Below are 27397 nucleotides of genomic sequence, written 5' to 3' on the forward strand. Positions count from 1 at the left end.
AGGAAAGGATCAGAGCAGACATGTGAGGTCCCATCTGAAGGTCGCAGAGCTCTTAAACACGCAGGCTTCATGCTAATATTTGCATGTTTGGCTAACGAGCTAAAGGTATTAAGAAAAAAAAGTCTCAACCATCTTTGCTGAGCTGTAAGCAAACGAACAGTTTTTTAGACACGCTGCTAAAACTAAACGGTCCTCTGTAATGATGTTTTCACTGACTGTGTGCTCACTTCTGAGGGTACAGTTTGTTGGTGCCCATCCTATTCAGATGAACAGTTCACCCTGAATTATATTTTTGTGTTGTAGCATGTTTTCTTCCACTTTAGGAGGAGGGTTCATATAGCCTTTAGTATGTGGCCAGTGCTGGTGGACACAGAGTGCTGGATTTACCTGCCAGAGCTTCAGTGGACTTTGATTTTGTGTGGTTTTCATCACCATTTGATGATGTCATCTTTGGCTTTGCCTTTTTTTTACCTGCGTTTTTCCCGTGTTTCTTTTCTTTTCTACTTTTTAGCTGTACTGTCAGTGACAATAGCAATGAAGAAATACACTCAAAGGCAATAAACTGCCATCACCATCTCTACTTCATACCTTAAGCGACTTCTACAAGATATCTCTGTCATGTGTAGAAATGGATAAGGTGGACCCAGAATGCAGACTTGGAGGATGCAGTGGAAATACCAAAGCTAACCTTTAAATCCAGGCTGCAATCCTAGAAATCCAAGAAATCCTAGTAACAAGTGACAGAAAAAAAACAAAGTCTGTGTATCAAGTGGGAGAAATGTATGTCTGATATCTATCTACCTATCTACCTACCTACCTATCTACCTATCTATCTACCTATCTATCCATCCATCCATCTATCTAAAAACTTTATAATGAAACAAAAACTGGATGATCTGTCCTTTGAAGCATAAAAATGGTGACTGTTAAACTAAAACTAAATATTTTGTATTAATGATGTCTGCGGGGACGCTTTTGTTCCAAGTACACTTCACACTCGTTTATGTCTCCCCGGAGAAAAGTGCTGTTGATTTTGTTTACCTGAAAAGGCTCTTTCCTTTTTTATGAGCCTAGCAGAGAGCCGCTGGCCAAACCAGGTTTATGTGGCTCTCTGGTCTGTTAATGAGGCCAGTGGTGATGGAGGCTATGTGCTCATACAGTTTATATTGTACATGCATGTGCATGTGTGTGTGTTTGCACGTCAGCTTGCCTTTCATCTCCTATTGATGCCGGGGGGGGGGCAGACACCTACAAGCTGCTAATCGTGTTGCTACAAGGACTTATTCACGGAGTGGTTTTCTTTTAATTTGACACAGTGGACCGTATGTTTTATGGCCTGAAAATAATGCACATTAATTTAGAAGTGCAGTGTGGATGGTTCCTGTGAACAGGCAAAAGCAAAGCTATGTGTATTCATTGGGGAAATATTCAGAAACAAAACACGGCTTCATATGAGAGCTGTTCTACAGGATGCCTTGAAGTCATCTGCCATCCTGCCAGACCGCAGAGAGAGAATTTAAATCTCGGTTCATCTTTGCCAGCTCAGAGAGGAACATGGGGTTTTTTTCCCAAGTAAAATCCAGCCAGGCACTCACATGGAAAAGCTTCAACGAGCTGAATATTGGTTAACATGCCACAGTGTTATTACAAGTGTCAACTGCTGGTTTATATGAAAATGCTGCACAATATTACTTTAACCGCATCTGGCGCCCATAAATATGGACAAACAGCTCTCGAGTATAAACATGTTTTCCACTTATCACGGTGAGTTATGGTGCGCTGTCCTGTGCCGAGTCATCATATTAATTACAGTTCATGAGCTACTGTCAGCACGGCGACGCCCTGATGAAGCCATACGGGGCGAACATAAGCGCCTTTGCTGACAACGAAAGGAAATTTGCATTTTGAGCTGCTATGAGAACAGATCGCTTGTGTTTTTGTTTGTCTCAAATTCAGATATGCTTCATGTGGACAATTGATTAAGCGTCGCTGAAAAAATAACTGTGAATCTCTTCGTGCTTTTTCCTGTCATATATTTTGACAATAATGGCAAAGCAATTTAGTTGTCTAGCAAGTTAAATTAAAGCTCATTACCAGTGACAACTTTCTTCATCTGCCTCCACTCTTTCTGGCCCAACACTTTGTGCTGTTAACGGGCTCGGCATACCTGCTTATCAGCACGATGCTGCTTTTAATCTCCAATCACAACATCCTGCACAGAGACAAGAGGAGAATCAGAAAACAGAACAAGAGGCAAAAGTCAAAATAAAATATAGGACATGGACACGATCACTGTCAGCACAGTTAGTGCTGAAGAACATTTGCACACCTCAGAGGAGCCAGGATTTTATCTTCTCTCTTAGATTCACGTGATGGAAAAAGAAAGTTGTTGGACTTTTGTGAAGATGTTCCACCTTTGATCCATGACGCTTAAGTTCTAAACAGAACGCATGTGGTGGTTGGCACACTATTATCAAATAACGAACCGAGGTGTGATAAAAGGCGTGGGTCATTGCCATCACTAGGGTTTTACGGGTGAAGCTGTCATGATCCTGGGTCCTTTTGACCCAGCATTTTGTGTTTTCTCTTCGATTTTGGTTCTGTTCTTCCTTTGTTTAGTGTTTACTCTGTTCTGCCCGTGTGTTCCTGTTTTATTGTGAAGGTCTGCGTCTTATGTGAGTGTTTTCAGTTTGCCTCCCTAGTCTCGTTATGTTAATCACTCCCAGCTGTGTTTCCCACCTGTGTGTAATCTCCCTGTGTTCTCTGAGTGTATTTAAGTTGTATTTTCTGTCTTAGTAATTGCTGGTTCGTCTGTGTTGTTTCCCCTTGGTCTCCCTGCGTCTTCCCATTTGTATTTCTCCGGACCTCCCTGCATCCTCGTTCTGGTTTGTCTTATTAGTTTACCCAGTTTAGGTTTCCAGTTTCATGTTTTGTCGCCACCGCTGTTTGTACTTACCCACCCCTGTTAATAAACACTCACCTGCACCAGAGCTGCTGCCTTTTGTGATGGCGGCAAGATGGCAGATGGCGGCGCGCACTTTTAATGTGGATATTTTTGAATGTTTGCAACGCCGCCATCTCTTACAGTCGCCAGAACCTAATTGATCTAGGTTTTAAATATAGTTTGTCTGTTTCTGGCGACTATCAGCGAACACACAACATCCTGGTGGAGATAGCGAGACCGCCAGGGTCACCGTGGATGGTCTGCCCGCCCAGCAAGCGTAGAAGGCGACGGAGGGAAAGAAAGCAGAAGAGGGGATGCCGGTCGGGCTCAGACGCTAGGCTACGCAAACATCCACACCGGCCAGCACTTCCGAGCCTTTTCCTATCGAACGCCAGATCCATCACCCACAAACTTGACGAATTGGAGCTACAGATAGCCAACACAAGCTTTGCACGTAACTGCAGCATTATTCTTATTACGGAGACGTGGCTTCACCCGCTGATTCCCGACGCTGCAGTCGAGTTAGCAGGCCGCACGCTACACCGGCATGACAGAAACAGCAACTCAGGTAAAAGCAGAGGAGGGGGGCTATGTGTTTACGTGCATAACGAGTGGTGTTGTAACAGCAGGATCATTCACACACACTGTTCTCCTGATTTGGAGGTTCTGGCAGTCTCGTGCAGACCTTTTTACATCCCGAGGGAGTTTACAGTAGTTATTGTGATAGCTGTTTATATACCGCCGGATGCTAACGTTAGCACGGCTCTCAGCCTCTTGCTCAACACCATAAACAAACAACAGCTTGCCCACCCCGATGGGGTTTTTATTGTCGCCGGCGACTTTAACAAAGCGTGCCTAAAGACTGTGCTTCCTAAATTTGTCCAGTTCGTGGACTTTGCTACGAGAGGAGAACACACTTTGGACCATGTCTATTCAAACATCAGGCATGCTTTCAGAGCGACACCCCTCCCCCACCTGGCTGGATCTGACCACCTCTGCATGTCCCTCACCCCCACCTACACCCCCCTGCTGAGAAAAACAAAGCCCCAGACAAAGACAATAAAAACCTGGCCTGAAGGAGCCCTTTCTCAACTGCAGGACTGCTTCTCAACAACTGTATGGGATTTATTCTCCAGCCACAACCTCCAGGAGTACACGGACACTGTACTCTCGTACATCAGGAACTGTGTTGACAATGTCACCGTCAACAAAAGGGTCAGGGTGTTTCCAAATCAAAAACCCTGGATGAATAGCGAAGTGCAATCCCTCCTAAAAAGCCGCAACACTGCCTTCAAGTCAGGGGACAGGGCTGCGTATAGGGCGGCCAGGGCAGACCTGAGTAGAGGCATCAGGAAAGCTAAGGCTGCCTATAGGAGGAGGATTGAAGATCACTTTGCTGACAACGACCCCAGAAAAATGTGGCAGGGGATCAATCACATTACCAACTACAGAAGCAATAACCAGGCAACATCTAGGACTGATGCCTCACTGGCTGAGGATCTAAACCGTTTCTTCGCCCGCTTTGAGACGACCAAGCCCTCAGCTGCCACACCACTTCCACCCGCCCCCAGCACTGGCACACTAACACTTAGGGAGCACCAAGTGAGGTGTGTTCTAAGGTCAGTGAATCCCAGGAAGGCGGCAGGTCCTGATGGAATACATGGAAAGGTTCTCAGAGCATGTGCTGACGAACTGACCGGAGTCTTCACTAAAATCTTCAACCTTTCCTTGTCATCAAACACCGTCCCGCCCTGCCTCAAAACCTCCACCATCATCCCCATCGCCAAGAAGACAGCTGTGGCCAGCCCAAATGACTACAGGCCTGTTGCACTTATGCCTGTAGTGATGAAGTGCTTTGAGAGACTGGTCTGTCAGCACATCAGGGCCGGTCTGCCTCCCACTCTGGACCCCCACCAATTTGCCTACAGGACAAATCGTTCCACCGAGGACGCCATCACCATAGCACTCCACACTGCGCTGAGTCACCTGGAGCACCGAGGAAGCTATGTGAGAATGCTCTTTCTGGACTTCAGCTCAGCATTCAATCATATCATCCCGGAGATCCTGGTCCAGAAACTGTCTCACCTGGGACTCTCCACCCCCATCTGCCTCTGGATCAAGGACTTCCTGACAAATAGACCACAGTCTGTTAGACTCGGCCCCCACCGGTCCAGCACCATCACACTCAGCACCGGGTCTCCACAAGGATGTGTTTTGAGTCCCCTCCTGTTTACGCTCTACACATCCGACTGCTCCCCTACCCATCTCTCAAACACCATCATAAAGTTCGCGGATGACACCACAGTGGTTGGACTCATCTCAAGGGGGGATGAGTCAGACTACAGAGATGAGGTCAACAGACTGACTGAGTGGTGTTCAGTTAACAACCTCCAACTGAACACCACGAAAACTAAAGAACTTATCTTGGACTTCAGGAAGGGCAGAGCAGACCCGGCCCCACTTTACATTCACGGGAGCTGTGTGGAGAGGGTACACTCCATGAGGTTTCTGGGCGTGCAGATATCTGATGACCTCTCCTGGACTGCAAATACTACAGCGGTGGTTAAAAAGGCCCAGCAGCGTCTCCACTTTCTGAGAGTGCTCAGGAGGAACAACCTGGAGGAGAGGCTGCTGGTGACATTTTACAGAGCCACCATAGAGAGCATCCTAACGTACGGCATAACAACATGGTATGAAGGGTGCTCAGCTGCAGACAGGAAAGTACTGCAGAGGGTCATCAACACAGCCCAGAAGATCACTGGCTGCTCTCTGCCCAGCCTGGAGGTCACTGCAAACTCTCGGTACCTCAGCAGAGCTGGCAATATCATCAAGGACCACTCTCACCCCAGCAACCAACTGTTTGAACTATTACCGTCAGGCCGACGGTACAGGTCACATAAAACCAGGACAAACAGATTCAGGGATAGCTTCTTTCCCAGAGCTATCACCGTAGTAAATAAGCACAAAAACAATTGAACCTATTCCATACTGTCACTGTCATTATATTATGCTGCTATTCATACTGTCATTATATTAATGCTGCTATCCTGTATATATTGTACATACTATTGTTTGAGTACTTACGATTGGTTTTTTTGTACTTTTTATATTTTACATTTATATTTATTATTGAAACTTGCACCAAGGGAGTGGCACTCCAATTTCGTTGTACTCTGTACAATGACAATAAAGGCTATTCTATTCTATTCTATTCTTTTGGGTCCTTCCTACATTCCACACGGCTTGCCCCGGCAATCCGTGACAGTACGAACCAGCCACCATGGACCCAGCAGCAGTAAATCCGTCCGAGGAGCTCCAGGACGACGTTACATATAACGTGGAGATTCTCCTCGGGCTGTGGCTTGAAAACCCTCCAGAGGAGCTTCGCCGCACCGTCGAAAGCCGGCTACAACGGCTCTTTTCCGGCCTGCCATGGCTTCTAAAATCGCTTCCTCCGACCATGCAGGCTTTTCTCCAGCACACACCTCACCTTCTCTCAGCCACTCCTGCCTCGCTGCCTGACTCGCCGGATGTGATCTTGCCCGGCCCGTCGGAGCCGTCTGCGGGGAGGAAACGCCGATCGCGCCGCCGACGCGCCACCCCACAGCCGGACGTTCGGACTTCTAATTTACCGGCTGTGGTGAGTGAGGACTCTGTGTCTTTTCCAGACAACGTGACTGTTCATTCAGGGGCTGTGTTTTGTGTGGCGGATGTCAACGCGAGCTGCGTATCGCCTGTGCAGCTACTCCCAGCTCAGTTAGCTCCCCCGCAGCTACCCTCAGTTCAGTTAGCTCCCTCGCAGCTACCCTCAGTTCAGTTAGCTCCCTCGCAGCCACCCTCAGCTCAGTTAGCTCCCTCGCAGCCACCCTCAGCTCAGTTAGCTCCCTCGCAGCCACCCTCAGCTCAGTTAGCTCCCTCGCAGCCACCCTCAGCTCAGTTAGCTCCCTGGCAGCCACCCTCAGCTCAGTTAGCTCCCTGGCAGCCACCCTCAGCTCAGTTAGCTCCCTGGCAGCCACCCTCAGCTCAGTTTCCAGTGTCCCCCTCAGCTCAGTTTCCAGTGTCCCCCTCAGCTCAGTCTCCCGTGTCCCCCTCAGCTCAGTCTCCCGTGTCCCCCTCAGCTCAGTCTCCCGTGTCCCTTTCAGCTCAGTCTCCCGTGTCCCTTTCAGCTCAGTCTCCCGTGTCCCTTTCAGTTCAGTCTCCCGTGTCCCTTTCAGTTCAGGCCCCAGAGCCACCCGTGTCCCTTTCAGTTCAGGCCCCAGAGCCACCCGTGTCCCTTCCAGTGCCGCCTGTAGCGCAGGCCCCAGTAGCTCCAGTGCCGCCTGTAGCGCAGGCCCCAGTAGCTCCGGCTCCAGTATCCCCGGTTTCACTCATTCACTCCATGCAGGGAGAAAGTCTAATATCACCTCAAGGGGCTTTTCGCGGTTCAGCCGCCATTGGCACAGTTTGCCGCTCCAGGGCTTCCCCAGAGGCTAGGTCTCAGTCCCCAGCTGATTCTGGACCCCTGAAGTCTATGCAGCCACCTGAGAACTGCACCATGTCAGCGTTGCCTGGGCAGAGCCAGTGCTCAGTGCATTGCCAGTTGCCTTCGTGTTTGCCAGAAGACTCCATGACTGCTGGCTTAGTGTTGACTTCTGCTGGAGGGTCCGAGGGACCGCTCCGGCCTTTGTCTCTAGTCTCCGCTGGAGGGTCCGGGGGACCGCTCCGGCCTTTGTCTCTAGTCTCCGCTGGAGGGTCCGAGGGACCGCTCCGGCCTTCGTCTCCTGTCTCCGCTGGAGGGTCCGAAGGACCGCTCCGGTTTTCGTCTCATGTCTCCGCTGGAGGGCCCGAGGAGCCCATCCAGCTTCCTACCTCATCAGCTGGGGGGCCCGAGGAGCCCGTCCAGCCGCCTGCTGCAGCTTCATCATCCTCCTCGCCGGCTGCAGCTTCATCATCAGCCTCGTCTGGTCCAGCCTCAGAGCCTTCAGCCTCGTCTGGTCCAGCCTCAGAGCCTTCATCCTCGCCTGGTCCAGCTTCATCCGAGTCTTCATCCTCGCCTGGTCCAGCCTCAGAGCCTTCATCCTCGCCTGGTCCAGCTTCATCCGAGTCTTCATCCTCGCCTGGTCCAGCTTCATCAGAGTCTTCATCCTCGCCTGGTCCAGCTTCTGCCTGTGCTTCGCCTGGCCCAGCTTCTGCCTGTGCTTCGCCTGGCCCAGCTTCTGCCTGTGCTTCGCCTGGCCCAGCTTCTGCCTGTGCTTCGCTTGGTCCAGCTTCAGCTTCAGCTCCAGCCTCGCCTGGTCCAGTTTCATCCTCGCCTGGTCTAGCTTCAGCTTCAGCTCCAGCCTCGCCTGGTCCAGTTTCATCCTCGCCTGGTCTAGCTTCAGCTTCAGCTCCAGCTTCGCCTGGTCCAATTTCATCCTCGCCTGGTTCAGCTTCAGCTTCGTCCTCGCCTGGTTCGGCTTCAGCTTCGTCCTCGCCTGGCCCGGCTTCATCATCTCCGCCTGGCCCGGCTTCATCATCTCCGCCTGCTGTGGCCTCAGCCTCGCCTGGCCCGGCCTCGTTTGGGTCTAGAGCTAAGCGGCCGTTTTCTAGACCGCTGGCTAGGCTACTGGCCGGCCACCATCGCCTGAGTGGCCGCCGTTGCCTTCCGCGCGGCCGGCCCCCGGACCGCCATCGCCTGAGTGGCCGCCGTTGCCTTCCGCACGGCCGGCCCCCGGACCCTCTTCGCCTGAGTGGCCGCCGTTGCCCTCCGCGCGGCCGGCCCCCGGACCGCCATCGCCTGAGTGGCCTCCGTTGCCTTCCGCACGGCCGGCCCCCGGACCCTCTTCGCCTGAGTGGCCGCCGTTGCCTTCCGCACGGCCGGCCCCCGGACCGCCATCACCTGAGTGGCCGCCGTTGCCTTCCGCACGGCCGGCCCCCTGAACTCTTCTGTTTTGGACTCCTGTGCTGTCGGCCCCCTGGCCGGCCCCCTGGTCTTTTCTGTTTTGGACTCGGTTTTCCTGTGCTTTGGTGTGCTTTTCTTTTGGTTTTGGACTTGTGTTTTGTTTTTCTTTTTGTCTTCTGGCCTTCTGGTGCTCCTGTTTTGTTTTGCCTCGAGCCCTCCGTCCTGGACCCACTCCGCCCGCCCTGGTCGGGTTGTTTTCTGTTTTTTTTGTTTTGTTTTTGGGCTGTCGGGAGCCAGCCCTTGAGGGGGGGGGGGGGGGGGGGGGGGGTTCTGTCATGATCCTGGGTCCTTTTGACCCAGCATTTTGTGTTTTCTCTTCGATTTTGGTTCTGTTCTTCCTTTGTTTAGTGTTTACTCTGTTCTGCCCGTGTGTTCCTGTTTTATTGTGAAGGTCTGCGTCTTATGTGAGTGTTTTCAGTTTGCCTCCCTAGTCTCGTTATGTTAATCACTCCCAGCTGTGTTTCCCACCTGTGTGTAATCTCCCTGTGTTCTCTGAGTGTATTTAAGTTGTATTTTCTGTCTTAGTAATTGCTGGTTCGTCTGTGTTGTTTCCCCTTGGTCTCCCTGCGTCTTCCCATTTGTATTTCTCCGGACCTCCCTGCATCCTCATTCTGGTTTGTCTTATTAGTTTACCCAGTTTAGGTTTCCAGTTTCATGTTTTGTCGCCACCGCTGTTTGTACTTACCCACCCCTGTTAATAAACACTCACCTGCACCAGAGCTGCTGCCTTTTGGGTCCTTCCTACATTCCACACGGCTTGCCCCGGCAATCCGTGACAGAAGCCACTGTGAGACCTTGCCCCATCCTATCATGTCAGGATGGGGCAAGGTGTGGCTGCGTGATTTGCCACCCATATGGGCGTCATGGGAGTTTGCTGTTCTGATTCCTTGTTGTGGTCCAACACCGTGAAGAAAGAAGTTAAAATCTTAATAAAAAAGAATGAACAAAAATTTGCAGTCCAAACAGATGGCGGGTGGCATGAGCAGAGTTTGACATCCACAGTTCAGTTGTTGGTAGTCAGACACTGGAGACAGCACAGCCACATAACACATAAGAACAACTGCAAAATGAGACGGAGTACAATACGACGCAAAGCTGGAAAACGGAGACGGCTAAAGTACAGCTCATGAACGAAAGTTGTCTGATACTCGCATACTTGAAATAGGCAGTGGCCATGTGAACATGAAGCCTTACTGGAGAGGGTCATGAGCTTAAGGTTTTCGGGGGTTTTGCTGTCTGTGGGAGATTTGGTTCTGTTAGGGTCATCAGGCTGGTCTTGGAGACAGGGTGAGGAGCTCAAACTAGAACTGCTCATTTTCATTTTACTGTAAGGGGATTTAGGCATCTGATCAGGATCTACTGATATGTGTGACATCCTCCCAAAGGAGGTTGATGTTTTTGGATGCATGGGCACCTAGACTAACTTGTTTAGTCTGCTGACTCCCAAACCTGAGCTTTGATGAGGTCTAGGACTGAAGTCAGGCTTTAAGTTCTGGCTCACGGTCCGGTTTCTGCCAAAGGTGTTGAAAAGGGGTGAGGTAACAGACTTGGTTCAGACAAACACCAAACTGGCAAAACTGCTGGTTTAGAGGAATACTGCTGTGAAGTAAAGTTTCCTTTCATTGGAGCTAACTTGTCCAAACCAACAAAAGTAGTCCAGACCAATAAGTGGGCTGTGGTATCCTGTTCCTAAAGAGCCCAATCTCCATCTCCCCCCATTTTCTTCCTCTCACTTCTGTACTGTGAAAAAGAGACCGTGGATTATCTGTCTGCTACAGTACACTGAGGAAAATAGAAAAGAGGTAATAGAAGCACACGGAATAGAAAATGGGAGATTCGTTGTGCTGAGGTTGTGAAAATAACAGGAAGGGGAGAAAATGTAAAAGCGAGGGCAGCACTGAAAAACCGAAGCAACATAAGAGAAGGTGACAGTCAGTCAGAGTGTTAGGTTAAAAAAGAGGACGAAGGGAGAGAGCTGGAGGTAGATTATGACTGGGCACAATCCTCAGCCCTCCTCACCTCTTTTGATCCACATGCTATCCACGATTACTGAATTCCTGCTTTTTCACTCGGCTGAATGCTGCGATGATTTGCTGACATCTCTCGAACACATTCCTCTCAAACAAAGTCTCAGCTTTCTCCGTCTGCCCGTCCACCCACTCTGCTGAATGGTCTGTGAATATGCAGCATGTGTGGGCTGCAGCCAGGCTCGGGGTTACATTTCAAATGGCCAAAGTACTTAAGGAGCGCTTGATTTTTGGCTGCAGTAAGCACACAGTTGGTTAGACAGACTGTCCCTGAAATATAACTTTGAGGGCTCGATCTGTGCAAGCAACCAATCTGCACCCACCACAGACCTCAAAGTCCGATTGATTAGAAATCTGCACGCCATTAAAATGGTGTGGGAAACTTTCTTAAACAAGCAGCAAACACTTTGAGAAATAGAAGATTGTGTTACTCGTCTGGCACTCTGTTCAGTGTGTCCATGTCTTCATGTCCAATGCATGCTGGGATAGGCTTCAGCTCATTACAAGCCAGAAATGGATAAGCACTTCAGGCACTTGGGTTGAACCTTGATCACATAACTGTTAGTATAAAAACCCAAAACTGAGCCGGACGGATGCAGCCAGGTCTGCTGCGTCAGACTGGTATCAAGCATAAACACAGTAAGCCAGAGTTACTCCAACCCTGAGAGTACATTTTACATCTGCGGTATGGAGCTGAAGTACCAACCAGGCAAAGTAGCTTAGTGCTGGAGGATCTCACATTTACCGTCTCGGACTCCAGACTTATTTGTACCTGTTAAACAGGACACCATCTTCAGAGAGCTTTTTTCCTGCTTTTTGTGGATTTCTACCCTTTCACACACACACACACACACACACACACACACACACACACACACACACACACACAGGAGGTGTTGGCGATATAAGTCACGCAGAAACATGCTAACATCAGACTGTGATCAGTGTAACGGTGTAAAGATTGACATGTGAGCTTAAAATATGACATCATTATATGAATAATATATATTCTTTCATTTCTTTTACTTTATTTTGAAAAATTTTTTTATACTTTGCGATTATTTTTTCTAAAATAAAAAAATCTTTAAGCATTAACCAGTGTAAAGATTTCATTGTGTTTATCAGACTAAAAATCTTTCCTCCTCTCCTCCCAGGCGTCTTCCCAGTGAGCAACGCAACCCTCAATAATAACTGTGACCCATCTGCGCTGGGCTGCCCAGGTACGAAACGATCACACTCTTTGACACAATTGCTGAAAAGACCGCTTTCCCCCCGTGAACGTCCTCTGTTGTTGTTTGTTGTGTGTGATGTTCACGGCCAGACTTGCACTGAGCATTTGAGCATTTTTATTGTAAAGAAAAAAGTGTTGCCAGGAATCTTTAATAAGTAAATTCAATTAGTTTGTTAAATCGAAGTTTATCAAACGATAATGTATTACTGTCTGTGGTCATGCATACTCTTCTTCTTGGACCAAAGAACCAGAAACAAAAAGACAAATACCCTGTTCTTCTAACAGAAATTTTGAACTGATGGAGTTACAGATAACATCAGTATGTTGGGTAACGCCAACTACTGGAGATTATGTATCGGAATTTCAGGAGCAGGACCACGCTTCCAAACACGCTCCTTCCGGTTGTCATCTACTGTATATAGGCTCCCCCAGTTCTGCAAGCTGTTCATTCTTGTTTACGTGCCCCACCCTCCCTCCCTGTTCTCAATTCTTTAACTTCTTCATTTCTATTTAGTGTATGGGGATCTGCCAGGCCCGGGAGCCATTGCCAGTCCCCTTCGAGGCCTTCCCCAAACCGCAGCTCAATTCATGTCAAAGCATTCACTTTTACCTACCAAAACACTGTCAAACCTAAAATGAGGACGTGGGCCCAGCTAGTGAAATCATATGTAAAACACAAATGACAACAAACATTTTTGATCAGTTCTTCCTTTAAATGAAAACATCTTTTCACAAAATTGCTTCAGAGTCTGCATAATTTCATACATTTTTATTATGAAGTAAAAATGGTAAAAGACTATTGCAGGTAGGTCTCCGTAGGTCTCACAACAAAATCAGCTGTAAGATTTTGTCTTAATGAGTCACTGACTTTACCTTTTCTGTTACATCTGGTTGCTTAATCCAGATCACAGTGACAGACACACTCACACCAGTCAAAGTTCATTAGAGCTTAGACAGAAGTGAAGAACACAAAAGTGAATCTAGCACAACATTAACCTTTTCAGATAAATATTTGCTCAGAACAGCTGATTGGCAGATACCAAGAATAAATTATGGGGTTCTTTAAACATGGGGTTTGTGCCATTGCATCGCATCTCCTTGGTTGCATTGATGTCTTTTCCCTCTGACATTAGTGCTGTCAAAACTGTCAAATATCTATTAGTCTCTGTTCTTAGTCAGCTCTTCACACTGTGTTACAGTTTGGTGAAAAATGCAAGGGCTGTAAGGACCTCAGAGGAAGTAAGAAGGGAAAAGAGTTTTGACCATGAAAAAGTGACAGTTTGAGTGTTTGAAGGCGAATGGAATATATACAAGAGCTATAGTGCTGGGGCTGAACCTGACAGTGTATACACTTTGAACTGTTCAAGTACAGAAGGCATTGTACAGCCTTGACATCTATATAAAAGTTTTCCTCAGTGACCACATGAACTTTTTATAAAGGTAAACCAAGTGCATCGGTGCCTACACTTCTTATTCAGCTTCACACTATGATGGTTTTTTCTGTCAAGCTTTGCTTTCCACCTTGTGAAGAAGTGTCTAAGGGTCAGGTTTTTTGGGAATGTGCTCATAAGAGAAAGACGCTTAATTGAATTTAGAACATCCTGTTAAGAAAAACTTTCTAAATGAAAGCAGGCTCAGGTTTGGATCGAGATCCTTGGCTTTCCCCAAAGCCCTGAACATATTCTAGCCTTTAAGCATTCCCAGTGCTGTCACACTGCTCTGAACAGTGAAGAGATGCTAGTTTGTTCAAGGATGAATCTGGCAAGAGGTGAGAAGATCAATATAATTGTGATCAACAACTTTGTTTGTGGTGTTTCTAGAGAACCGCATTTAATGATACTGCAGGCCGGTCACATTCTGGTGATGTCAGAGTTTTGGAATTTGGAAGCCAACGCTGCATAATTTGAAGAGCACAGCTTGTCCTTACCTAAACCTGCAATAAACCTTATGAACTTCTTCACGCTGTCATTGACTTTGACAGTTTTTGTGATACAAACCTCGTTCTCCCGGGTCAAACGCCTGTGCTTGACTCCTTTGTCCAGGGTTTATTGTACTTCCTAAAGCTTTTCTGCCAGAAAACCCTCAGTGACCTCCTGATCATCACATCTGTGTTTGCTGTTAGGTCCTTCTGTTACTGACTGGTGCATAACTGTTAGTTGGGACATGAAGAAAACAGTTACAAATTAAAATTTCCAACATTTACACTGAAGATTTGGTGAATACACAAAAAGAAGATGAATTTTGGGTCAGTTTTCTTATTTAAAGCAAACATATGAGAAAAGAGAAAGTCGTGCAGATTGCAAAACCCTTTGATTTATGGTTTTGGGCTTCATATGTGACATTAATGAGCCTGGACAAGAAAAGAAAGCAAAAGGGAATGGAATCTCAGTCAGATTCATTCAAATGAGGACATTCTTGAAATGGAGACAGATGCTTCACTCTGCTTTATTCATTTAATCAGCCTTCATAAGTTCAAGTGGCTGATAAAGGAGGAAAGAATAAAAATGGGCATTTGGCCCATGTCACCTACTCTCACCAGTCTACGTGGATCTGCCAAGAATCTATCCAGGAATGCTCGGTTAATTACATTTTCTAATTCCAAAGTAGATCATACCCGAAGAAACAAAATAACGTTTTTAAAGCTATATCCCCCAGGGTGCCGTTCAGCTGCTGCCATAGCCATTAAAACTGGAATGCTGTCCCTGCACAGATTGTGGCCCTCGAGGAAAATGGACCTCCACCAGTTTCTTTTGCTCAAAGAGGTCACATGATCCAAGACTTACCAGTGAGCTCTGGTCAGAACAGTAGCTGTGGGCCAACTAGTAAAGTGACCCAATTGACCCAATGTGAAATGTCAGTTCTCACACTGTCCAGAACTATGGAAGCCTCAGAGGGACATACTGTATTTCTAAAGGTCAGTTTTTGTGCGATTGCGCCATGAGAGCATGGAAGTGAAGCCAATTAAACTACAGTTTGTGTTGCAGGATAGAAATTAAGAGCACAGACAGCTCAACAAGCCATTAGAAAGGGTGATAATATAATAACTCGTAAGCTCGATGGAACAAAGAATAAATGGTCAGCTGAAGAGTAGAGCTGTTAGAAAGTTAAGGTGGTGGTCTGAGGAGTGAAGAAGGCCTGAGTGGGTGTGCTTCAGTGGGTGAAGCTAATTCAGGTGTAGCTGTCCTGAAAAACATAACTCTGACTTCTGTTCGGGAGATGTAGGTGGAAGAAGTTAAATGGAACCACAAGTGAGTGAGCAGCATTGTCTTTTTTTTCCCAAACACATTTGACTTCACTTTAACTCTGAAGCACAAACTTCTTTTCATGAGTAGACTTTATCACCTCTTGTTTCAGTCCACCTCTGAAATCCCTTTGATGGTACAGAATTCATTGTTTCAAAACCTCATCTGTGACCATGCTTAGACTCAAGCCTTTCCACATGACATAATCAAACTTAATCTGTGTAAACCGTCTCATGGCTTTAAACCCTTTGGTCAACAAGAGCTTGGAGAAACTCTGGAGACTGAGCTGTGTATGTCAGCTTGACGATGGCAGGAGAGGAAGCTCGGGACAAAATAAAAATAAAAAACCGGACTGTGTGGTAAGTTTTGACAGCAGCCACAGTCTCAGCTGTTAAATCCACATCACTTATTGGTTGGTTGCTGCTGGTTAGTGTGATTATGTTGTAAGCGGTACACAGACCCACACAGTCAGCTTTGATTAAAAAAAGAGAGCTTTTATCATTATGACTACATAACTGTTGAATAATTTGCATTCTTTATTAACGATGCTGAGAACACTTGAGAAGCCCAGATCCAATACCCCTACTGTGTACATTTAAGATGTTCATTCCTCATCACATCCATTTATCATCCTTTGCATCTGTTTCTCTCTCATCCCATCACATTGTCACTACCACCAGCTGTTTCCTCTCCTGCCACCTCATCCACTGACTCCACTAACACCATCTACACTACTAATGCCAACACCCACGGTAAGCAACCCTCCTCTTCATGCAGCCTCTGTCCTTCCTTTCCATCTTCACCTTCTCCACTTCTCTGTGCCATTTTTGTTCCCCTCAGTGCTTTTGCTTTATCATCACCTCGCGGTTCCTCCCCCTACTTTCCCTTCTTCCTTCCATCTTTTTTTTAAATGATTATTAAACATTTTTGGTTGGTTTTAAGCTTCTGGATTTTTCAGTCAAATACCTTTTCTGTAGAGGCTTCCCCTTTTTTCTTCTGTTTCATCTAACTCTAATTTAGGATAAACTTTTTAGGGTTCATCCAACATCCACAAAGAAAGACCTTTTTTATGGAACTCAGTTATAGTTCATCACCACAAAGCCGTTATTCTTAATGGTTTTCAGAGAGATTTCCCTCATAAAAATCTCAAACCTTTTTAGCTCTGCCATATTTGACCTTCCAGGAAGCCATGAAAAGTAGCTTGAAGCTATTTTGCCCCTCTAAGATCAGTTTGGTCATTCTCTTATTCATTAACTACCTGTGAGAATACTCAACTAATTCAGCTCTGATGAACCCGTCCGCTTGACAGACGAGTAAATTATCTAATGCTGCGTTTGAAGACGGAGTTCATCAAACTTTTCATTAGTCAATTAACCTTTCTGTCGTCCTTTTTCCAACTGAAAAGTTGTAGCTCTAAATGAACTTTCCCAGGAATTTATGAAAAATCAGCTCTCTGTGTTTGATTAGGATAATAAGAACTTTTCATTCTTAATGGAATTTTAATGAAGCACCGATATGTGCTGCTTACATTATATATATCTGTTTGTAATATGTGCATGTGAGAGTTTTAGACCTTCTGGAACATTTGCACTCAAACTGGGCTTTGGGAAAAAGCACACGCTCAAGCTAGCATTAAAACCACTTTGTTTTTGCATGTGTCATCCTCTCGTCCTGCCTTATCCTTTGATTTGTCATCATCAGTCCTCTCTACCATCACTCCATCTCCCAGCATTCTCTCCACTCGCATGCCTCTAACCTCTATCATCAGTACCACCGCCTCCGCTGCAACCAGCCCCTCCTCTTCTGGTAAGGCTTCATCTGCTTTCATGTTTGATTCCTGTGCAAAACCTAACAAAGATAATAATAAATGAATGTGTCCCCTAAACTATTGAGTTTACGATTAAACAGGCTGAACAGGAAGCCTCAAAAATGGCCGTTACCTCTAAACGCTAATCCATAAGACTAATCAATGGGTTCCAAGAGAACACATATACACAGTGTGTACATAGAGAAATTGTTACTTGAAAGTTACATGAGGACTTTTATCTCCCAAATGTCATCAGGCTAAATAATTTTGCCACCTTTTCAGGTGGACCCCTCCCAGTCTAGTCATGAAAATTAAATACCAGTAAAATTACACATCTAAGTTTCATCATAGGCTTCCTTCAGGTTGGCGCATAGCTTATTGTATCTGCAGACAGTCACATGAAGAAGAAAATCTTCACAGGATTTATGCAGCCTTACCAGCAGGACAACAACAGTTTAGTCTTTACCTGCTAACCATGCAGGTGAATTCTACGACTCAATTCCTTGTCATTCCTAACATTAAAAGTTTACCTCTCCTGTGACTACATAACATTTAATCTTTAATCAGTGGTATTTGTGGTGTTAGATAAACAGCATAGATAGAATATTTCTGTACCAGTTATTGTTCTGGCAGTCGACCTTTGACCTCAACAGTGAGTGGTAACAGTTGTTTGTGTTAGAATAACCTGTTCAGTGAGCAAGTTTCACATTTCTCATAATGCATCATTAATGTGTCGTTGAATCCAAGATACTTTTGTGTTACTGACATAATCCAATCTGATCTAATCAGTTTTGCCTAATACTACCATCACCACCACCACCAGAGCTCCTACCTCTGCATCTACCGATACTAATGTTTCTGCATCCAGCAGCACAGCACATGGTAAGGTAGCTAACACTATCTTCATATACAGTGTTGTCAGTAGCTGCCATTCTTTATGACTCTGTTAACAGCTGTTTTTGTTGTAATTAATCATTTTTTTAAAGAAAGATTAAAAAGCTGCTGCTAAAACCCAAATCCAAGTGGACACGATGGTAAATGGTCACAGGATTTTGTAACCATCACACGAAACACTACTTTTTTTCCCAAATGATGTGACTTCAAAGTTCAAAATATTGTAGTTTTTATAAACTAAAATAATTATGTAGTCATATTTTACAATCCAGTAATGGATTTGATTCAAATTAGTCTTAGAATAAGGAGAGAAAACTTACACATGTGGAAAAACTCGTATAAATTGTCACTGAGTGAGGTTTTTATGTTTTCATGAATGTGCTGTAATGACGGGTAGTTAGAAGAAGAAGTGGCTTTTAAGGCCTTTCACTGCCTTGAAGTGAGTGGGTCCTTTCACAGATACAAAGCGAGAAGTTGCTTTCGCATGATTTACTGAATTATTAACTAATCAAAAAAAAAAACCAAAACTTAAATTCAACTTAAAGCACAATAAAGCATACAGCATCGTATTGACGTCTCCACAGTTTAGGTTTGTTTTACCTGCTGTTGTTCTCATATTGATGCATTTTGAACGCATTAATATAGGATGTAGTCCACTGTGAGCATTTTGAATCAGTTGTTATTCTGTCAGTGTCACTGTGTTTTTTTGTTTTCCCTCCAAAAAGCAGCTCTTTTTCACAAACATCCCGACGACATCTAATACAGACGTTCATATGTTGCTAGCTCCATTCAATAGCTGCCTTTTAATCCTTACAATAAAAGCCATGCCTCAAAACACAGCTTTACTTTACGTTTATATTTACACTTTATTTTACTGTTGTTGGATATTTTGTGACCTGCTCGTTTGTGACTACAGTTGAGGGTGCACAGGTACGTTCACACCAACTTTTCTGGGTGCGTTCAGTCCACTGTGAGGCCCTGTGCTTGTCTGACCTTTGATGGTTGCAGGTTGCAGGGCCACTCACCTGTTACTGTACAAGGACGGCCCAATGGAGCACAAAGGAAGTTTGTTCCACATGTGGTGGAGTTTGGTGTTCATGCTCATTAACGTGTTATGTTCAGCTCAAAGAATTTAGTTTGATTTATGTAATGTGGTCACAACATGCAGCGGCTGGCATCATAACATATATCATGCGCGCTTTTTTTGGCGACAGCAGGAAGGATGTACCAACAGACGTATTCATATTAATCACTGTCTTTGTTTCTAGTTTATTTGTGACACTGATCACTGATACCACATTACATCAGAAATATGGCATTTCTATATGAAGCTCTATGAGGCTGCGATGTAGCGACAGCATGTGTCAGTTCAGATGACTGATAATCTGTGATTGTTTACTTCCTGTAGCCCAACAGCCAACCAGCAGCACGGCAGCTGTTTCATCTTTTACCACTAACCATCCAGATACTAACCCCACCCTGCATGGTAAGAGGAACAGTAATACCATTGCCAAAACTGGCATGAATAATGCTGTCACTGTCTAACTGCATGGATTTTTAACAGTAGTATTTATGCAGCAGATACAGAAACTGTATATGATTGGATGTTGTTGTGCCACAGCCTCAGCTCTTATAAACATAAACGTGTCCCCAAAAAGTTGATTCTGGTTATCTGGACTTGGCCTTTATTTCCTGTGTCTTAAGATCTTGATTGTCATATACTGTTGAGGATAGTTTTAGGCCTCGGGCTTCGTCTTTTAATAATACATTGATTTGTTCTTACTCTTCTCCAGCATGTTTAATTCTTTTAGTCCCTACTCTCATTTCTTCTTCTACACACTGTTCCAGAAACATCTGGCCAGCTGCAGTTCATGACTACTAACCAACCAGAGACTAACATAGCTGTTCCTGCTGCTTCTTCCTGGGGTAACATTCACACTTCCATGTCTAGCTCTTAAACCAAGATCAGTGTTAGCCAATCCTCATCATTCCTGTGGAATATGTGAGGCTTTTCTGCTAATAGCTGTGTGTTTGCACTGCAGGATCTAAGGCCCATGAAACTTTATTTTTGGGGGTCTTTTTTGTTTCCTTCTCCTTTTTTAGCTCTTTAACTGCTTAATCAGCCTAACCTAGTTATAGTCATGTCATATCTTTTGCTTTGGTTTCTTCTCGTATGGTTCATGCACTCCTTTGTTTCATATCGCTGTTACAGACATAGTAATCACTGTACAATCCTACAATACTGTCTGTGACTGAAGGATGTTGAGATGGCTTATGTAAAAATATCGTGTCCTATATTAGTGGTTTATTTTTGAAATGCATTTTTTTACCTTTATTTATTGTATGTAACTTGCTTTTTCACTATAATTACATCTGCTTCGATCGGCCATATCCCGGTGACAGTGGAGGAGACTCAAATTATGCTTCAGCAACCTGAGCCAATGGCCTTGAAGTCCAGGTCCCTGACTGTTTGGCCAGCTGGTTACCTCAGAAGACAGACTTCTGGATTTACTGTTGCTGCACTCTCTTTTTCCCAAACCCCTAGACATCCAGTTCCTTTAGTCCACAAAATCAGGCAAACCAGGTCTGCGTTTTTTCGCAATCCTCCTGGAGGAGCTTCTCTTCATAGATCTCTTACGTCCAGTCCTTTGAATCCCCCCGCTCAAACCCCCAGTCCCCATCATTCAGCTCATCAATCCAGATTCTTAGCTTCAGTCCCTGGTTCCTCTGGTCCATCTGAAGCTACCCGCCCCAGACCCCCTGCTCCCTTCCAAAGACCTCCACGGTATCGAAGATCCAAGATTTCCCTGGGGTACATTTCAACCCCTTTGAGGAAGAGGCCAAACCGAGGAAGACATCAAGCTACCACTAAAGCACCACCTAGGGTGGAGATTCACATCACAAAACCTGCTGTTCCATTAGCTGATCTCAAATCCACAGCCAGGCTTAAATTCACACCAACGACTGGATTCAAAGACACAGATGGGTTGAAAGACTCGACGCCTGCAACCATTCATCTAAATATTTCTTCTGTTACGTCCCAACCAAAAACTTTTCACCAGTCAACCTCCAAAACGGAGGTCTCTACCACCACTCAGGACTTAAAGTTCCTTCCTGAATCTCATACTTCAAGTTCACCTCAGGGGTCACCTCTGCAGCAGAATAAAAGTGAGGCATTAGCTGCGGCTGGGCTAGCACCACTGTCATCATCGTCGTCATTGTTTTTGTCATCATTATCAGCACTTGGCATTAGGAAGAACAAACCTGTTGCTTCATCATGGTCACTCCTGAACATGAGTGGTGGTGAAATCCAAACATCTGCTGCGGGTAACCTGACAGATCAGGAGATACCGGATAATGAATATTCATCAGGCTCTGGGCCATTCATGTATGACATGACTGAACTTGTGGGGGAAAGGAGTCCTTATAGATTATATCAATTTGATGCCTTATCCAAAGAACCCAATACTGGACCTGATGCCAGAAACTCAGACCCGCAAAGTGCTTCCCACCTTTTCATCCAACCCTCAACTCCTTCTGAAAGAGGAAGTGAACATTTTTTCACCCAAACACATTTCCATAATGGCTCAGAAAGCCTGCTCAGCATCCTAGCAGCAGGCATCAAGCCTTTTAAAGATCACTCACCAGACCTACTGGTACCAGAAACATCCATCAGCACTCTTAATCAGACTTTGACAACAGCTCAAACCCACCACGAGCTTCCAAAGAGCAGCGGTCCAAGTGGACAGAAACAAGAGGAAAGTTCCTATGCACAACTGGAAAGACTGAGTTTGCAAGCAATGCCGTCTTCCCTTCCTCCCTCCTCTTCATCCCACCTCTTCATGCAGCCAACACCTTCTTTGCCGATGGCACATCTAAGCTCCCCTTCTTTCCTCGCCGAGGTGGTTTTCCCCAAACAAATCTTTTCCTCTTTTGTGCCACAGAAGGAAGACAAGGCCCAGATATCCTCACTTTCTTTAAACCCTCTGGGCAGTAAAGCTGGACTAGCTGTAGCCAGCAGTAGTCTGGTTAACAATTTATATACAGACGCACATGCACACATACAGTCTTCTGTGCACGTCATTCCCCATCGATCATCCATTCTCTCCCCTCCATCTCCTCCCTTTCACGAGCCATTCCAGAGCCTTCACTACTCCTCATCCAGTATCCTACCTCCTACTTCTCCCTTTTCTCTCTTTCAGTTAGAATTTACAGCCACCTCCGCCCATGCCTCCCCCATTCAAACCATCATACCCCAGTACTCCCCACTCAGCCCCACCCTTCCCTTGGCCTCTGATCCCCTTTGGCCCACCCTGGTTCCTTTTCCACCTTCTGCTGCTCCTCGGTACCCCTCCCTCCTCCTGCCATCATCTTCCCAGCCTGCAGAGCGAAGGCTTTCAGAAACTGCTCACATGCCAGTGTCTGTGTTGTCATTTCTGTCCTCGAATCTTCAAAAGAACTTTGAGGACTCAACGGTTGACACAGCATCTTTGTTGTCATTTCCTCTCTTTTCTAAAGCCCCAGCTGAATCTCAGTCTCCTTTTGTTGATAGTGCACTGCACCCTGAATACCACTCTGCAGAAAAGTCCTCTAGTGGTTTATCTAAAGCTAACAGAAATGAAGTGCCCTCCACTGTGCACAACCTGTCCCCTGATACTCGATCACATACATTAACCCATGCAGAAGATTTTTCAGATAACTCCTTTAGTCACACTAACCCAACTCCCTCAAGATTATCTGTGGAGGCTCTGGTATCCAGTCCTGCAGCGCTTGTGCCGGACTTTGGTCCAGCCCTGTCACAATTAGAGTTTCCTGTATCAGAGCTAAATTTGTCAGTGGTTTTGTGGCCATCCTCAGATGCAGCTAGCCTGTCAGTCAGACCTTTTTTAGTTCATTCTCATCAGAAAGATTTGAGCGAGATAGAAACTCGTTCAGTGCTTCACACTGACACTGGCTTGACCTCGCTGCCAACAGCTGGTATTTGGGGCCATGATCACACTCTGGCTCTGCTCAGGGCAAATATTGAAGGAAAGCAAGAACCGCCCTCTTCCTCTGCCTCTTCTACATCATCTTCCAATGTCTTCCTTTTAACTCAAAGCTCTCACATCCTTTCATTTACCGACTCCATCAGGGAGACAGAGGGGATGATGGGAGAGGAAACCGTTCTGACTCAGAAATCTTTGTCTGGGTCACAAGAGAGAGATTCTTCCAGCCCGACTGTTAACAGAGATCCTTGGAGGCTGCATCATGCAGTCTCACATTTACACAACCAGGGAGAAGTGAATGGAGCTGCTGGCACTCGGACCAACTCGCAGGCCCCTGCTGGCTATGACAGTGGATTTAGTCTCTCCACTCCGCCTTTGTTGAATCCGTCCCAGATGCTGGCACACCGCGACAGCTCAAGTGCACAGCTTGGTGTGACAGCCCCCCGGCACGCTCCGGGAATGGCTCTAGCACACGTCTCAGGCCTGACACGAGCTAATACTGTACAACCCGGCCGTCTGATCCAGACACACATTTCAGCACACACACAGCTGCCCACACACTCTAACAGTCAGGCACACACTCAGAACTTTAGGAGTGATGGGCTCAATTTGAGCGAGGGGGCTAACACCAGGGGGCCACGGCAGCAATCTCCAATCTTGAGTTTCTTCACACCCTCGCTTCCTGTCCTTTTGCCCTCCATGTCATCTTCTGTTTCTCTCGTAGAAAGTGTTTCACTTCTTCTTCCATCTCAGCACCTGTCTTACACCTATCCTCCTGTCTCACCCTCTGTCTCCACCCTTTCATCCTCCTTTCTCCTCCCCAGCCGGGCGACATGGCCAGCAGCACCTGCTAGCATGATGAACACAGAAATTGGGTCCTTGTCACCCACTCGTCCTACTGTTAGATTCCTGCAGCCCACAGCAGCACAGTCCTTACAAAGACCCACCATACAGCCAGTTGAAGAGTTTATCTCAAACACTCAATCTCTTTCTTTTGGTCAAGTTTCCATGGAGTCCATCCAGTCACGCCTGCTTATTTCTCCTAACCAGGATGAGGTTTTATCACAGTTTACAAACCACTCTCAGCCACAAAATGAGTCTACGTTAGTCGGCGTTTTGATATCTGAGGCCTCAAATAAGCAAACTGCTGGTGGGAGATTATCACATCTCTCTGCTCCATTTAACCCTGCAGATGTTGTTCCAAAGATACACTTTGCTAATGAGCATGTCTCACCTGTGAGCAACAAAGCTCCTGTAATCTTAAGCGCTGTAACAGGCCATCACCCTAATGAGCATGTAACTCCACAATCTGCCCTGAATTCTCTCTCATCTCCTGTTGATATGCAGAATACTCCCTGTCCTATTTCTGAATCCTGTTATCAGCCTGGTTCTGCTACATCATCACAACCGAATGTTGCTCTGGTTCTTCCAACCCCCCTGCAGTCTTCTGACCTTAATACCCCCTCTTCCACCTCCAGATCCCCCACTGGCTTCTCTATCGAGATCACAAATCATGGCTTCATTTCTGGGCTTGATGAGCTCTCACCTCCTGGGAGAGACAACCACACCACAAACACAGCAGGCTTTAAATATATACCTGAGTCTAATTCAACCACTGCTGTGGCACTCCGAGACTCTCCTGTGGCACCGGCTGCGATGACCAACATCACAGCAGCTAAAGATGCTAGTGCACTCGTAGAAAAAGGAAGTCTGGATGTGTCGGAGGGCAGTATGACAGGCAGCAGGCCAGTGCCGGTGCTCGTGAATGCAGCAGCAGCAGCAAAGTCAAATTTAACCGCCTCAGAGCCAGGTTTGAACTCAAGTCCAAATGTGTCGAATCACAGCAGGAACCAGAGCTCAGGAGGTTTAATGAAGGGGGACGTGAACCAAGACCACGGCACTGGCAAGATCAAAGACAACAATCTCAACTTTTCCCCAACGCCTCCAGCAGCTGCCAGTGGTTGGCATCTCATAACCCCAAAGATCTCCTCTCCTACACCTCCATTCAGAGCTCTCAGTCCATCAGCTAACGCCGGCAGCAGCAGCGGCCTCAAAAAAGCCACGTTGCACCCCAGTCTGGGATCCCCAACAGCAAATCCATCCATCAGGCCCACACTGCCCTGCCGGTGTAAACAACGCTTTCTTTTTACATGTCAGTGTGGACTGCCATCGGGGAATAGTATGTTATGCAGCAACAACTTTGTTGTCATAGAAAATAAAAATAAATAATCAGTAATATTACAAAATTGCAGAAATACAGTATTTAGTCTTCAAGTCTTTTAAAGGATCTGAATCAGAACGTTTTGATTTGAGCAGCATTACAAATGCATACGGACACCTGTGTCCGTATTATTAAGTGTTTTTGTGGTGTTTCCACCTCACAGTGTTCCCATAACCAACTCCATTCAACCAGCCCTCTTTGGTTCTGAAGAACATTACTGGTCCCCATTCAACTTCCTCCCTAATCTGAGGTGACAGTGATTCAGACCTTACCGGCTGATATCATTGTTGGCCCAAAGAAACCAAGCTCTGGCTGCCAGTAACGGATAATCTTATAATAGAATAATCAGAATAATCTCAGAATGACATGTTCAGCTGTTGTACAGTCAGTTATGGGTCAGTCTTTGGTTGAGTTGTAATATCAATGCATTGGTTTAAAAACACAAAGACTTTAAGACTGAATACTCACTTCAGGTGGTTGGGTTTCAGAGCAGGTCAGTAGTTCGAATCATAGATGTCAGTACAAATGCTGTGATTGGGCGGGATTCCCATCAAAGTTGAGACTCGTGATTGGTTTAAAGTGATTCTGGCTCATTGTAGTTCATTAACCATGAGTTTAGCTGACCAATCAGATGTTGGTATTTAGCCTGGTACTTGTAGTGAAAAAAGGGATTGTAGTCTACTTTCTGCCTGTTTTCCTTTCCTCTCTGATAACTGCCAACACCTTTTCTTATTACATAGTTTTTCTGCTTTTCTTATATTCATTTTTCAGTCCGTGCAGCTTCTTGGTGGAGGCATCCTGCTTTGGTGCTTCGCATCGTCCGCATGCTACTTTCTGCTATCAAATCAAATATTCAAAATCAATCAGCGGCACTCTGAAACTCTGAAAAGTATATTTATAACCAAAGATAAGCAGCCTGCAGGATTTCCCTCCAGACCTGATGGAGTGGAGGTCTCATTTCCAGTCAGTAGCATTTACTAACAATTAGAGATATTAGAGAGACATCTCGTGGCCGGTGTCAAGCATAGCAGGAGCATGGAGGGCCCTACAAGGAAGAGCTTAGATGTGCCTCCTCTGAAACCGAAAGTATGCGTTAAAAAGTTTTTTTCTTTTTTCCCTTTTTTATAAGCTTTAATCAGTTTTGATTCCATTAGTCGTTACTTTCTACACGTATCTGTTTTTAAGGAAATCAATACACACACAAAAACTCAGTTAAATGAGTCTGTGTAACAAGAAATTAATTTCAGACCCCAAAACTCTTTAACATTTACATTTCTCCACAGATCTTTAACGTACCTGCTTCATAATTGTGCTCTTTATTCCTTTTTAAGGTGGATTTGTGAGAACGCAGATCAAAGGGTCAAACAATCCTGAGAAAGACTCAAATTGCACAAATCCTGCTTCAACTCCTTGATTTGTGCAGTTTGAAAAAAGAAAGGGGAATGACTGTCAGGCGGTGTGTTCCCATTTTTCATCATTTTACTTCAAAATGAGATTTTTACATAACTCGATCAGCTCAAACCGCTCGGGCCGTCTCCTGCTATGTGCCACAGGCTCGGTATGAATTAGCTGTTGCACATCGAATCTGAAGTGCTCTTCTTTCTTTCTCCTGTGCTCTCACCTTGGTCTGCAGATGAGCAGTTTTACCGATTCGAGTTTGTGGTGGATGACAGCAGATCGCAGACGACACGGGAGACGCTTAAATCAGCCGTGGCTCTTTGGGTGAGTTTTTACTCCACTTATTCATCCATGTCCAGACCTCAGTGAGCGTAACCGTGGCAGCAGCGACAGACCTCATTAGATTTTCTTTCATAATTTTAATTAGTTGAAGCTCTGAGCAGCTTAACTTTATCAAACGTAGAAATATACTAAAATATGATTTTCAATACAAAGTCAAAAAACTGTGTAAAATGTATTTTATTCAAAACATAACACAGAAAAAACCTAAAATTTCAGAACCGCTTCCAGTTATTATCTTCTTAAATGAAACAAAAGGAAGTCTCAGTACAACATAGTTTAATGTCTGTGGCAGCAGCCCTGCACTGGCAGTGATGGTTTTACTGGTTACTCTGGTTGACTGGCATAGTGGTGGTGTAGCTACAGCAGCTAGCAGAAAGTGTATGATG

The 27397-nt window shown here is 45.7% G+C and overlaps 1 protein-coding gene across 9 annotated transcripts in view; it reads left to right on the forward strand.

The window, feature by feature from the left end:
• Nucleotides 1-27397, forward strand: part of adgrg6 (adhesion G protein-coupled receptor G6) — a 107838-nt gene that overhangs the window by 43357 nt on the left and 37084 nt on the right. For 2 of the 9 annotated variants that reach the window (XM_076874202.1, XM_076874207.1), the window contains 6 exons: nucleotides 12046-12111; nucleotides 16045-16116; nucleotides 17066-17170; nucleotides 17961-18053; nucleotides 19474-19551; nucleotides 26905-26993. In XM_076874202.1, coding sequence (XP_076730317.1) covers nucleotides 12046-12111; nucleotides 16045-16116; nucleotides 17066-17170; nucleotides 17961-18053; nucleotides 19474-19551; nucleotides 26905-26993 — 503 coding nt within the window. Of the gene's footprint in view, nucleotides 1-12045; nucleotides 12112-16044; nucleotides 16117-17065; nucleotides 17171-17960; nucleotides 18054-19473; nucleotides 19552-22491; nucleotides 25230-26904; nucleotides 26994-27397 lie in introns of those variants that run through there. The other 7 variants (XM_076874203.1, XM_076874204.1, XM_076874205.1 and 4 more) reach the window with 7 other exon arrangements.

Source organism: Maylandia zebra, linkage group LG15, assembly GCF_041146795.1.
Source record: "Maylandia zebra isolate NMK-2024a linkage group LG15, Mzebra_GT3a, whole genome shotgun sequence".
NCBI classification, from domain to species: Eukaryota; Metazoa; Chordata; class Actinopteri; order Cichliformes; family Cichlidae; genus Maylandia; species Maylandia zebra.